The 14,234-nt window shown below is 42.6% G+C and overlaps 2 protein-coding genes across 3 annotated transcripts in view; one reads left to right on the top strand and one right to left on the bottom strand.

The window, feature by feature from the left end:
- LOC134620315 (NACHT, LRR and PYD domains-containing protein 12-like) overlaps positions 1-14,234 on the top strand; it is a 290,226-nt gene that overhangs the window by 19,136 nt on the left and 256,856 nt on the right. The window lies entirely within an intron of this gene.
- The window catches only part of LOC134624182 (protein NLRC3-like), a 41,667-nt gene that overhangs the window by 18,104 nt on the left and 9,329 nt on the right, over positions 1-14,234 (bottom strand). For both annotated transcript variants that reach the window (XM_063469168.1, XM_063469169.1), the window contains exons 4-5: positions 11,587-11,711; positions 9,700-11,488 (exon numbers count right to left, since the gene is read on the bottom strand). In XM_063469168.1, coding sequence (XP_063325238.1) covers positions 9,700-11,488; positions 11,587-11,711 — 1,914 coding nt within the window. The remainder of the gene's footprint in view (positions 1-9,699; positions 11,489-11,586; positions 11,712-14,234) is intronic.

Raw genomic sequence — 14,234 nt, 5'->3', positions numbered from 1 at the left:
ATTGGTTATGGGTTGTTGTCTCATCCCTCTGGCCAGACGAGTGCTGATGGATTTGGAGCCAGTTGGTTTAACTGGTCCTGGGTCTATGATGCCATTGCGAGAGGTGGCTAACTGGTCTGAGGAGTGAGACAATCATGATGAGTGTTGGCCTTCTTCAAAGGCCAAAGAGGAGGAGTGTGGAGATAAAATTGTTTTTTCTGTTACTATTCATAACCAGCATATATATGACTGTGCATCATTTATCATTATCATTTCATTAAAGCATTAATTGAATCTGTTGATGTTATATTACAGTTTGTATTACAGGTGTGAGAATAATTGCATAATAATCTTTCATTGCGGGTTAAACTGTATTCATGTTACCTATATATATTCATATCTGCTTACAATACAACACATCAGATATTATGAAATCAAAGCATAGAGATCTGTGTGTCTATGTGAGTCTGACTTTAGTAGAAGGTGAACTGAGGACACAAAAACACTCATTGTGGGCCTGCACATACACACACTGTATCTAGACTTGTTTTGTTCAAAAGTACAGACAAAAGTACAGGACTGTTGAGCAGACAGTTCAGACAGGAGAATTTTTATCATAACAGTTGCGGGCGAAGCGGGAGTTACATATAGCGAATTTAGATTTTTTTTTTTCAAATGAACCTTTTTCTGATATGTTTTAGGGAACAAAGCCCAAAAGGCTTTAGTAAATTGTTACTAAACTGAGAGGAGAAAATGATCACCTCTTCACTGTCGTGAAGAATTTCGCCACTGTAGCATGGAAGTATAAGAATAAATCAATTTACACATCATATTCATATGAGTACGGTGTTATTAAGCCTCATGATGTACAGAACCTGTGATGTCCAGACGGTATTCCTCTGGTGTTCTGCTGTGAAAACTTTTGGATTTAGGGATTAACATAATTGCCACGGTTTTCTCTCATCTTATTTTTTGCGTGTGATCAGGACAATTCTGGAGAAGATGGGTAAAATCACCTGGCCAGAAAGAAGTGGGATAACTTAAAGAAAAAATACAAAGTATGTATGTGTGTTATCAAGAAGATAATTCCTTCGATTAGGCCTCATGTACTAATTTTCTCTCTCCCTGAAGACACTCCAGGTCCAAGCGCAGCAGTGGGTGACGAAAACAACAGTGATGAGGAAGAGAGTCAGCCACCCATAACAGGGAGAAAGAGGAAAAGAGACAGGGATGATGAGCTGCTAGACCTCATCAGAGAGGATATGAGGCAGCAAAGAGAGGCTGAGGAGAGGAGAGCAGGGAGAGGACGGAAAGACTGTTTTCAATACTTCAATGATTAGTTCCAAAATGAGTTATTCATTAAGAAATGTATTGTATGGATGTATGGATATATTTGTTACATTGTTATATGTGTTGTGTTTGTTTAAAAGTTTTATGTTATAAATAAATTGATTAAAACAAACAGTAATTGTCACTGAACTCATTTTATTTACCGGTATTTGTAACATGTATGACCATAACGCTAACTTTGAACAGATTTAAATGGATATTTATTTGATAGTAATAAAGTGAATAACAATAACAATAAAACAATAATAATACATTAATAATAATCAGGCCTGGGATCCTCCTGGTTACAAACACGGTCCAGGACTGGGACACTCAGGTGAATCCTGTTGGGTCTGGTTAAGGAAAAGGTGGCGAACAACATAAACAGTTTTAGTAGAAAGGTATGATTTAATTTATTTTAAGAGATCCAAGCATTATTCTGATTATTAAGCTTAAGTAAAATATACTAATTCACTGTAAAAAGACTTAAATTTAATACACTTCATCTGTGTAACTGAGCTTTGTTGTGAACTGAAAAACAACCCTGGACCCTGCCTGTAACCCTGGAAGTTACAGGATCAAATGAAAAATAGAAAATAAACAGAAATATAAAATGTTCTTCTATAAGTTTCAAAGACATTTAGTTTAGATATTTTAGATATAACAGTAAATGTGTACAAATGAACAGCAATAATTCAGTCAGTGAATTTATCCATAAAACTAGCTAAGTAATTTCTAAATGTATGTAGATTAAAGAAAATTAATTTACCTGGACATGATTCTCTCTCATGAGCCCAAGGTACAAAACATGCCGGCGACAATGATAAAGTTTTTCTGGCTCCTCCAGAATTAAAAATGTACAAAGAAAAGAGAGTGACATTTCTGGGTCCATTTTGAAATTGTCGCGCTGTGGCGCTAGCGACCAGAAAAACGCGGAAGTAAGGGCGGACTTGAACGAAGGCAAGAAGACTGTCCAATTTCACAGCCGCTCACTTCCTGCCTACCAGGCCTTCGAAGGATCTGCCCTGTATGGACCAAGTAGGTCGGGTCCTTCGAAGCATTCTACCCCTGAATTTGGTATCCAGCGACCGCACGCTTCGTAGTGCGCATTTGGAGACCGATTACGTCACAGCGACGCGACAAAGGGTGTCCCAATTCGAAGTGTACTCCAAATGCGGTCGACAAATGTGCCGTTCATTCCCCAAATTTGAAGTGTGGTCCGGTGTAGACTTCGTGGTCCCATATATCCCACAATTCATAGCGCGGCGGAGGGTGTGGATGTTTTGTTCGGAAAAAAACAGCGGCCGAAGCGTAAACTTTCAAAAGTAAGTACTAAATATTATGTCACTTATTTATGTGCGAATGTTTAATAATGAAGAACATTAAAACATGACTGTTGGCCACATGCCAGCAAAGTTATGTGACATTAGCGATGTTTGTACTTTCAGCGTCAACTTGGTTTTAAAGCCTTTACTGTAAAATATACGCCGTTCAACAGTCGATCTTAATCTTACAGAGAATGTGATGATTTCATGGATAATTAAAGTCCACAAACACAACAAGCTGAAAGTCAGTGATGCTGCTCGGTTTGCAGTCCTGAATATCACGGCACAAGCAGCATTCAGTGCACTGTTAATGTTAGCTATTGTGGAGTTTAGATAAATATTTTGCTGCTACTATTCATAATCATCATCATTACCATCCATCCATCCATCCATCCATTCGCTTCCGCTTATCCTTTTCAGGGTTGCGGGGGGCGCTGGAGCCTATCCCAGCTTTCATAGGGCGAGAGGCGGGGTACACCCTGGACAGGTCGCCAGTCTGTCGCAGGGCTAACACACAGGGACAGACGCACTCACATTCACACCTAGTGGCAATTTGTATTATCCAATGAACCTATCCCCACAAGCTGCATGTCTTTGGACGGTGGGAGGAAGCCGGATTACCCGGAGAGAACCCACGCAAACAAGGGGAGAACATGCAAACTCCACACAGAAAGACCCCGGCCTGATGGTGGAATTGAACTCAGGACCTTCTTGCTGTGCGGCAACAGTGCTAACCACCTTGCCACCGTGCTGCCCATTGCATTAATTATCATTTCATCAAAGCATTTATTGAAGCAGTTGGCCTTATGTTAAAACTTGTATTACAGGTGCAGCTATAATTATTGTATACACATATTGCATTTCATGAAGAGTTGAAGCTCAGTCTTTGAGCTATGGAAAGAACACGCTTTCAAAACACATACGGTATATCAGGTTATCCATTAGTATTTCTTATATTCATTTATATCCTTTTTATTAAGCTTTGAGTAGTGGCATTTTGGTGAAGCATTTATTCAATAGATTATATATGTTCTTAGTTAAGATTACTACACATGTCACAGAGAGCTTCTGTCTGGCAAAAGGGCAGAAGCGTCAACGGGCGGAGTGAGGCTGAGTGGATGCTGAGGTCATGACACACTTGCACACACAAACAGTAGATAGACTCATGTTTAGGTAAAAGTTCAAATATTCAAATAATAGTTTGCAAAACCTTGTAACTGTGAGATTATGTTTGCAAAAGAGACAGTTTGTTTTAGGGGATAAGCAGAGTTAGAAGATTACCAGGAAGGACCTGGCCTCGGGAAGAAGAAGATGTCCTTTTAAATGTGTCAAAAGTCGTCAACAGAACATTTGTTGTTTTTGGAACTTATGCATGTATTGTATCTGTTTGACGCATGAGGGGGCGTCATAAACAGTACCCTGATGTTATAAAACAACTGCTTGTGTATTATCGGGCGGAGATTGATGCTGATGGTGCAGTGTTCATCTCCGCATGCGTGTGTTCGTTAAAATCATTGTTTGACCGACTCTCCTGGACCAATTGTTATTTTTGTACTTTCCCTCAATATTTGAACCTGCTTTTAACCGTTCTCTGCGGCCTGTTGGAGCGGGGGGGCCAGGAGGAGGAGTTGGCTGTCCGACTGGGGTCTGGAATGTGGGGCCTCCCTGCTGCTGCGGAGTCGGGGCGGTCTGCTTCTCCCCACCGCAGGGAAAAGGGTAACACCACCTGGGCCTGGGTGCAGTTCCCCCCTCCAGGGGCAAAGGTACCTAGACCCGGTTCTTAGAGTACGCTTGGGGAGTGTGATTGTGTGTACAGTGTCTCATTATGTCTGTCTCCACGTTAGGTGAGTGTGGAGTAATTGCTTATGAGAGCATGAGGGTGGGAATGGATGTTTGTATCTGTGTGTGCCTGTATGTCTGTGTCCATATATCAGGTTGGGTATCAGACGCCACCTCTCTGGGGACATCTCAGGCCCTCCAAGGTATGGAGGCCAATCTCCCCCCACCACCTCCCCTGCCAGTGGCACAGCTGGCTGCCGGCGGAGCTCCCGGGCACGTCACTGCAACCCCCCCTGGCTTCTGCTCCGCGGCTGCTGAGTGACCCCTCATCTGGGACTCTCCTCAGCTCTTTCTGGGATAGTGGCGCGGCTGCCCCTCTGTTGGTCTTCCTTGGTCTCTTGTGTTCTGGGGGCCTCTGGATGTCTGGAGTTTTGATCTCCTCCATACCTGCTTCATGCCCTGGAGGACGGGGCTGTGGCCCCCCACACCCTCTAGCAGATCATTACATGAAGGAACCTTTTAAAAACAAGCGTGCTCATGCTCACAGGTGTACACACGGGTGCTCACACACACAAACTACACCCTTTTTGGCTCCTACCTCAAAGCACACTGTGCGCTGTCGATATTACTTGCTGCACAATAATGTTTAATATTTAGTATTTACTGTTATATTCACATATATCATCGTGATGTTGTTTATTGTATTGCTCTCGTTTTCTTCTGCTTGTTTTCTTTTTTCTTTCTCAACAGGTGATCCAGGTGATCGATATATGTATTTTTTGTCTGCTTATTCTGTTGGTTTTTGTTTTTTGCCCTTTTTTCCCAGGGCAAAAAACTCAGCTGTTTTTCTTTCCCTCTTTCTTTCTCCCCTTTTCTTTCTCCCAGTAAAGTCTGTCCCGTATTCAGCAAGTGAAAATAAAATAAACAATAAAAAGTGAATCAAATGGACCATTATGGCAAGGCTGGGATGGTAAATTTGGTAAAGTAAATCCGTTGGGCATCTTTCTTCGCTTTTAGACAATAATTCTGATGACAAAAGAGCCAAACGGGACAGGCAAAAAAAATAAATAAATAAAGTGGTTAGCCTACTCAATGTAAATTCGAACAACATTAAGCTACTCACGCAGAGAAGAACGGCTGCTTCTGCCATCATCATCCGTCATCATTTCTGCTTCACTGGCAGGGCTAGGGGCCAGGACTCCCCTCAACGGGTTCTTGGGGGATGTTGCTAACTCCGGGTCTGCTAACAGGCACCACACCCGCAGTAGGTACGGTGCATTTCTCGGCTTTAAAAAAAAAAAACGCTATGCGTCGCCAGGTGTTTCATCAGATTTGAGGAGTTACCTCCTTTGCACAGTATCACAGTATCAGCTTAAAGCACTTGTTGCAGGCTGCTGAGTTTGCATCTTTTGCTGTGAAGTAGGGCTGCCACGATTAGTCGACTAGTCACGATTACGTCGACTATCAAAATCGTCGAAGACTGATTTAATAGTCGATGCATCGTTTGAAGCTTTGTAAGATCCCAAAAGACGCAGGAATAAGTAGTAGGATTCAAGAGTGTAATAACGGACTGAAACAGAAGATGGCAGCACTGCATACACAAGGATGCCAGCTGCCGTTAAACCCCGAAGAAGAAGAAGTAGCTCTGTCCCAGAATTCATAGCGCAGCCCAGCTCAGTTTCCAACAATGGCGGAAGCTAGTTAGTTTTAATATTACTCTTATTATTCTTTCTGAGTCACAAAATAAACGTTTAACATATTTGCAGGCGAGAATGTAGCTGTGTAAACCTCAAATATCTGCCCAGTTTATCAAGACACCACATATTTTCAAAAGCGCTCAGACGTTTTCGGAGAGGTGTGTTAGCCACTAGCTCGATAGCTAGCCGGGGGCAAGGCTCACTAGAGCTGCTGAGAACACCGGACTCCCGGCAAATCGTTTTCAAACCCACCGCCGTCTTTCGCTACTCAGGTTAAACATACATAAGTCACTTAGATAATGTAAAAATGTTATTTTTTGACTTTTTTTGTATTTTATTTGTTCCTGAGTAAATCGGTTTGGCTGATATTAAAGTTATAGTTTTCACACAGCTGAATAAACGTCAAGCAGACAACTGGTTATCAGAAGTGTGAGATGCTCGAGAATATACAACGGTGTCCCGTTATATTTTAGACAGCAAGGAGTTTATTAAACTTCCCCGAAACAATCTGCAAATTTCATTAACATTTAATAAACTATCATCTTGTCTTTAATTTTAGTTAGCACATACCTTAAACACTTAAATCTGGAATCTAATGATAGTTATATAAGAGCAGATGCATGCTGGTGCAATAAGCTGTACGTTTTACATCCAATGCATGCATGATCTGATTAGTCGACTAATCGCAAAAATAATCGGTGACTAGTCGACTATCAAAATAATCGTTTGTGGCAGCCCTACTGTGAAGTACAGCCAGACTTTTGACCGCTTCGCCTTGGGCATTTTTAATCTGTAGCGTAGCTCTGCTCTAAAAGAACGTACGTACCTGGGCCCGCCTACTATCCTCGGAAACGTAAAATGATTGGCTAGAATCTGAAGTGTATCACATCTCAGGAAAAAAAAGCAACGAAATAAAGCACCGAAATAAAGCACCGAAATAAAGCACCGAAATAAAGCACCGAAATGTGCGCTGCTTTTCGGTCTGGTTACTACCGTTTATGTCAGAACCGGTGCGATACCGGTACCCATCCCTAGCCATATGTAGTCCGCGAACTGCGCGTACTACGAACCGTGCGGTCTCTGGATTGGGACACAGCCATTATTTTCATTCTAGTCAGCTGTTTCCTCATGTGTTTCCACTTGCCCCTGATCACCTCCCAAAAACAATAGTTTTTGTTAATATCCAACGGTGTTATAGACTCACAATACTTGAAATGTGCCGTTCCCTTGTATTCTTATTCCTATTTATTCTATTTATCCCTTTTGTAAAATCTGTATTTATATATGTGTATTAGGGCTGGGCGATATTGCCTAAAATCCATATCATGAAGCATGCACAGTAACGATATATTTCGTGATATATTCTTTACTGATGTATACCGTATTTTCCGCACTATAAATCTAACATCCAGGCATCCATGAAAACAGAATTTATTAAATTGAACTACAAATTAAATTTCTTTTAGCAATTATTGTTTTCTTTTAATGTCACAATTCCAACACTCCTCCTTTATCCAGGCTTGGATAAAAAGCTGCAAAACATTATCGGGCAGCTGGTGTTCATAGCAAGCCTCACCAGACAAAAGTGACCCGAAATAGGCACTCTGGCAGTTGTGTTTTTATGTGTGTGTTAAGTAGTTTTAAACCTTGTGATCCACAAAAAGTAACAGTAAAAGAAGGTTTTTTAACAATAACATTGTTAACAAACTACATTAACAATCGAAATGGACAAAAAGAGACAAAAAGATGATGTGCCAAAAAGCTGCAAAACATTATCGGGCAGCTGGTGTTCATAGCAAGCCTCACCAGACAGTTTCAGTCCATATCGGATGTACAATATGTACAACTAACCCTGCGCAAATTTGCATAAATCCCCAGGACCTAAAACCACCTAGAATTACTGACTTTTTTAATTTCTGGCGCAAGTCCCAAGGTGTTATTCACCCCTGCTGAGATTTTCACAGGTCGTCAGCTCGATTCTCCTCCTGCTTTTGTTGTGCAAACCACCCATTATAATTATCTTTATTATTTTTATTTATCTTTATTTACAGTGGGTGATAAACAAAAGCCAGGATGGTGAGGACAGAACTAAAAAAATAACCTGAAATGGGACAGCTAGCAAAACAAACCTGAAATCATGCAGGGAAAAACACGGGATGACACGTAGTGGTAACACAGGGTATGATGACCAGGAAAACGCAGCCAGACTGACAATGAGCAAAGGCAAAACAACACTATGAATACACACAGAGGGAAACAAGGAATAGCCAACAAGAGGGAGACACAGCTGAACCTAATTGGGCAAGATGAGACAAGGGACACAGACCTTCAAAGTAGAACAGGAAATCCATAGACTGAACTTACAGACACAGACTCAGAGACACAAAACAGAGGGAGTACAGAGTGACATGAGGAGTGCTGTGCTGAGTCTATACAATAAAGGAATGGTGTGGAAGGTTGCAGTGTACGGACACAAACACTGTGTGGTTACAACCTAAACCTCCCACTGTCTATAAAGCAATGATGACATCAGGGGTGGCTGTAGCTCAGGCGGTAGAGCTGATTGGAAGGTTGGTGGTTCGATTCCTGGCTTCCTCTAGTCTGCATGCCAAATATACTGTGAATGTTACTTAGAAAAGTGTGCTTGTGCGAATGGGTGTGAATGCACAAGTTGTGTGAAGCGCTTTGAGTGCTCAGAAGAGTAGAAAAGCGCTATATAAGAATGAGTCCATTTACCATTACATCATGACGTTTGGCTGCCAGGAAGTTAGCTCGGGGATGTAAACAGCAGCCAGAAACACAGCAGTGAATTCCATCAGCAAAAAAATAGGGACGACATTTCAGCAGCAACAACTAAACATTGAACAATCAGCTCTGTGATTAATGAGGACATGAAGTCAGACATTCATCATTAGGAGCAGCAGCAGGAATGAGTGAGTCCATGTGCTGCTGTGACATCAGCGTTAGCTCTCAGATTGGACACATGTTCAGTCCAGATGTCAGCAGTGTCTTCTCACTCAGTTTGTCCCACTGTTGGCAGTAAGAGAGCACAGCTGGTTCACCTCTGAGCCTCACTCTGAACCACAGCTCTGTCACTCATCAGTACATCACACTTTAATCACACTAAACCAGAGTCTTCCTCAGCACCTTCATCCTCACTCACCATGTTTATGCCACTAAACTCTGTGTTTGTAGTCAGAGGAGAAGCTCAGACGGTGACTGCTCTGGATATTTGTCTCTGTTTGTAACATCAGAGTTCACTTCACTACAAAGAAGCTCTTCATAGATTCTTATTTCTGTCTAACAGCAGCCTCTGAATGACCAACAACAGCAGCAGCAGCAGGTTTAAAATACTGCCTTCTAATGACACAACACAGGTACTACATGTAGATGTGAGTCTACAGCACACAGCATACGACTACCAATGCAGGATCATGCTAAGTGCACACACACATTTACTGATCAACACAAAATATCATTTTATCTGAGAAACTCAAACTAATGAGAGTCGTTTAGTACTGTGTATATCTGAAGAACTAAACTACTGATCTACACAAATTAATGATGTTAATGATCACATCTGGACTCACCGAGCCTTTCTGCAGTTCCTCACAGCTGGAATCAGTCTCTGTCGTCCCCACTCTGATGTGTTGTACTTCCTCAGGTCCAACTCATCCAGAACCTCCTCTGAAATCTGCAGCATGAAGGCCAGAGCTGAACAGTGGATCACAGAAAGTCTCTCTGATCTGTTCTCTGACGTCAGGAACTCTTGGATATCCTGATGTACTGAGAGGTGGTTCATCTCCATCAGACAGTGGAAGATGTTGATGCTTCTCTCAGGAGAGATGCCATCACTGTTCATCTCCTTCAGGTTGTTGATGATACTCTGGATGGTTTCTGGACTGATCTCTGTCTGACCCAGCAGACCTCCTAAGAGTCTCTGGTTGGACTCCAGACAGAGGCCATGAAGGAAGCGAACAAACAGGTCCAGGTGGCCATTTTTACTCTGAAGGGATTTCTTCATGGGTCTGTTCAGGAAGTCGTCCAGAGATGATTCCCAAAAAGTTTGTCCTAGGAAGCACTTCAGCACCTCAGCCTTCCTGTTGGTGTGACAGTGGAACATGTAGACTGCAGCCAGAAACTCCTGAATGCTCAGATGAACAAAGCAGTAGACTGGTTTCTGGAAGATCACACACTCTCTTTTGAAGATCTCTGTACAAACTCCTGAGTACACCGAGGCCTCTGTCACATCCAGACCACACTGCTCCAGGTCTTCTTGGTAGAACATGATGTTTCCTTTCTCCAGATGTTCAAACGCCAGCCTCCCCAGCTTCAGAAGAACTTCCCTGTCAGCCTCCGTCAGCTCCTGTGGACTCGTCTCATGTCCCTCGTGGTACTTGTTCTTCTTCCTCTTTGTCTGAACCAGCAGGAAGTGTGAGTACATGTCAGTCAGGGTCTTGGGCAGCTCTCCTCTCTGCTCTGTAGTCAACATGTGCTCCAGAACTGTAGCAGTGATCCAGCAGAAGACTGGGATTCTACACATGATGTGGAGGCTCCTGGATGTCTTCATGTGGGAGATGATTCTGCTGGACAGCTCTTCATCACTGAATCTCCTCCTGAAGTACTCCTCCTTCTGGGCGTCAGTGAAGCCTCGTACTTCTGTTAGCCTGTCGACACATGCAGGAGGGATCTGATTGGCTGCTGCAGGTCGGGAAGTTATCCAGACGAGAGCCGAGGGAAGCAGATTCCCCTGGATGAGGTTTGTCAGCAGCTGGCTGACTGATGACTTCTGTGTGACATCAGACAGCAGCTTCCTGTTGGTGAAATCCAATGAAAGTCTGCTTTCATCCAGGCCGTCAAAGATGAACAAAAGCTGAGAGACAGCCAGCTTCTCTGCTGTGACCTTCTGTAATGTTGGATGGAAAACATGGAGCAGCTCCAGAAGACTGTACTGCTCATCTCTGATCAGGTTCAGCTCCCTGAATGAAAGCAGAACCACCACACTGACATGTTGGTTCTCCAAGCCCTCTGCCCAGTCCAGAGTGAACTTCTGCACTGAGAAGGTTTTTCCAACACCAGCCACGCCGTTGGTCAGAACCACTCTGATGGGTCTCTGTTGGTCAGGGAAGGCTTTAAAGATGTCCTGGCACCTGATTGGAGCGTCATGGAGGGCGTCCATCTTGGAAGCTGTCTCCAGCTGCCTCACCTCATGTTGGGTATGAACCTCTTCACTCTGTCCCTCTGTGATGTAGAGCTCAGTGTAGATCCTGTTGAGGAGGGTTCTACTTCCTGTTTCATCACTTCCTTCAGTCACACGTTCACATCTCCTCCTCAGACTGATCTTATGTTCATCTAAAACCTCCTGCAGACCAACATCTGCTGAAAGAAAGAGAAAGAAAACTCTTCAATGTCTGAACAACAACAAGAAGTCCAGTTTTCAGAAACGAGTCCATCAGCAGACAGATGTTCAGTCTTACTTTGTACACAGCTGCTCTGACTGGCTGTCTGCAGTCCAGCTCTGCTTCTGGATCTTTCTCCACACTGGTGACAGGAGGAGTCTCCTGATGAAGCAGACTGGTCCCAGTATGAGGAGATGCACTGTCTGCAGAACCAGAATCATATCCAAAGTGAGCAGGTTCCCCTCCAGCATAAACTCTAAGCAGCTAAAACAAAAGTGTCCCAGCTGTCAGTCAGACTGTACTCTGTGCCACATTACAGATGTGGTTTCTGACATCTGCTCCAGCTGCAGGATCAAACACACACCAGTCCACATCTTTGCTGTTGCTGCTTCTTTATTATTGAACATGTAGTTCTTGTCCCAGCTGAACATTAGTTATGCAGCCTTTAGCGTTAGCATTGTTAGCATATCTGAAAGAGAAAAGATTGTCAGAAACTGTTGAGAGGGGCCGACACAGGAGAAGTTATTACAATCAACCCACCGCTGACTCAGTAAGAGTCAGGGCGAATCCTCTCCCACTCAGTCTTAGGGGAATCCACACTGCACACATGTCCTAATGTCACATCACACGATAATTACCATGAAGGAGGAGAGGTAGGAAAGACTAAGGAAAGGAAACAATCAAAGGGAACACTAACAGATCACCTTCTGTAGTGTCTCTGGGTTCACCTGGTGACCAGCCTCTATGTCCACACTGGCTCAAGTGTGTAAATAAGCAGACTTTTCTCTGTATGCAGCAGCTGTGAGATAAAGGCTCCAGGACATCTACATGGAGACTAAACATTTCAGAGTATCTCCTAAGTTCAGGCTCAGGAGTGAAGCTTCACTACAATCATGTTCACAGCTTTGGTCTCTGCTGATCAAACTACATCTCTTAGATTAGAACTACAGACTTCTAAATGTTATTTTAGGAAACTTATTGTCACAGTACAACATGACACATTGTTTCCATGTTTGTCAAATGGTTTTTTCATGACTTTCAGCAGAAAATATAGGAAGAAAAAGAAAACCTGTTTCAGGTGATCATTCATTGCAGTATTCTCCATCTATAAGATCAAAGAAATATGGGAAACATTACTAACAGAATCTGCCACAACGACTTTGTGCAGCAACTCTAAACATTTCTGTAGCTGCTGATTGTTCAGGTCAGGTTCACTTAGTTTGAAGCTTCTAAAACATTTTCTTACTTTTCTTTGACGTTATTTGGAACAACGTCTTGTTTGCTTTGTGTCTGTCTTGCTTTCTCCTGACACTTACTTCATATACACAATATCCTCGTGAGAACCAGCCTATTCAGTTTTGTCCTCTGTAAAGGACATTTGTTTTCGGTCTAAATCTTTTGAGTTATTCGAGCTACCCTACTAACTCCTGATGTGCTAGACAGAGGACATCCTGGGCTGACCACTGACTTGTCATGTAAACTAGAAACCAGGTCACATGATCCACATCCGGGATCACTGAAACCTGATCTCACTTGCTGACAACAACACAAAAGCAATAAATGGACAGAACATTGGGAACAGCTCTGATTGTGATACAGTCAGCTCACTACAAACTCCGACCTTAGTATGAATTAAAGCTCTTTTATGGTCACTCAGACACTTTAGGATCACATGATGTTCACACATGATATCTGTGGCTGTCATAGTTTAGCTCCTCTAAAACAGCAATAAGGATCATTATTAGGTCATCTAGATTATTATATAAATAACAATAACTTAAAGCAAAAATTGGGAAACGTAAAGTCCGAAGTCTTTATATTAAGGGCAATCAGTCAAAAAATATTGTTTGCTCTGGGTCTAAACAGAGCGCGTTGTGTGTGACGTCTTCTTTTGCACATGTGGGCCGCTTTGAGCGTTCACACTAGAGCGCGTTTGCTGTCGCATTTTATTTGTAGTGTGAACAAGCAGACAAAAAAACATCGGAATTGAGCATTAAGACCTGCAGTGTGAACGTAGCATAATACCTGCAGGACACCGGCCCTCGAGGCCTGGAGTTCAACACCCCTGCCCTAAACAAACTGAATCTGTGCACTAAAGTGTGGGTCTGTTAGGTTGTGTTGTGGTGATTCTCGGGTTGGGGAATGGATGTTGACACAGGAATACAAAATAACACCAATGGAAGATGGACAAGAAAAGGTCAAAGGTCATCAGGTGCTCAGTTTAGAAAACAGAGAAAAGAACAAATGTAAGCAGGTGTGTGGTTGGATAATGGCAGCTGTTATGTATCCTGAAACAGGACAACATTCATTAGTAGGAAAACTTCTGTTTACATTTGTTAGCCACTTGGCTGTGATAGTAAACAGCAGACAGACAACAGACACTGATGTGGTTCATTGAATCTTTTGGACTGTGTTAAGTACAATATTAATTAGCCATTAATTGGAAGAAGAGCTGTATTGTTTCCTTGTCTCCTATTCAACTTAAAACGTCGAACTAATATATGATATTGACTCATTAGATGTAGAGTAAGATATTTCAAGCCTTTATTTGCAATATTTTTGATGATTGTGTCTTACAGCTTCTGAAAAACCCAGTTTCTAAATCTCTAATTATCTAATGTATACATGGGGGGTTTGCCCAGGGCACCAAACTGGCTAGGATTGCCCCTGCCTGTGTACATGTCCCATGTTTAGTCTGTCTTGTCTTCATGTGTGTTTAACTATTG

This window comes from Pelmatolapia mariae, linkage group LG3_W (assembly GCF_036321145.2).
Source record: "Pelmatolapia mariae isolate MD_Pm_ZW linkage group LG3_W, Pm_UMD_F_2, whole genome shotgun sequence".
Taxonomy (NCBI): Eukaryota; Metazoa; Chordata; class Actinopteri; order Cichliformes; family Cichlidae; genus Pelmatolapia; species Pelmatolapia mariae.
Note: the sequence above shows the minus strand (reverse complement) of the source record. Positions and strands in the feature narration are given on the sequence as shown.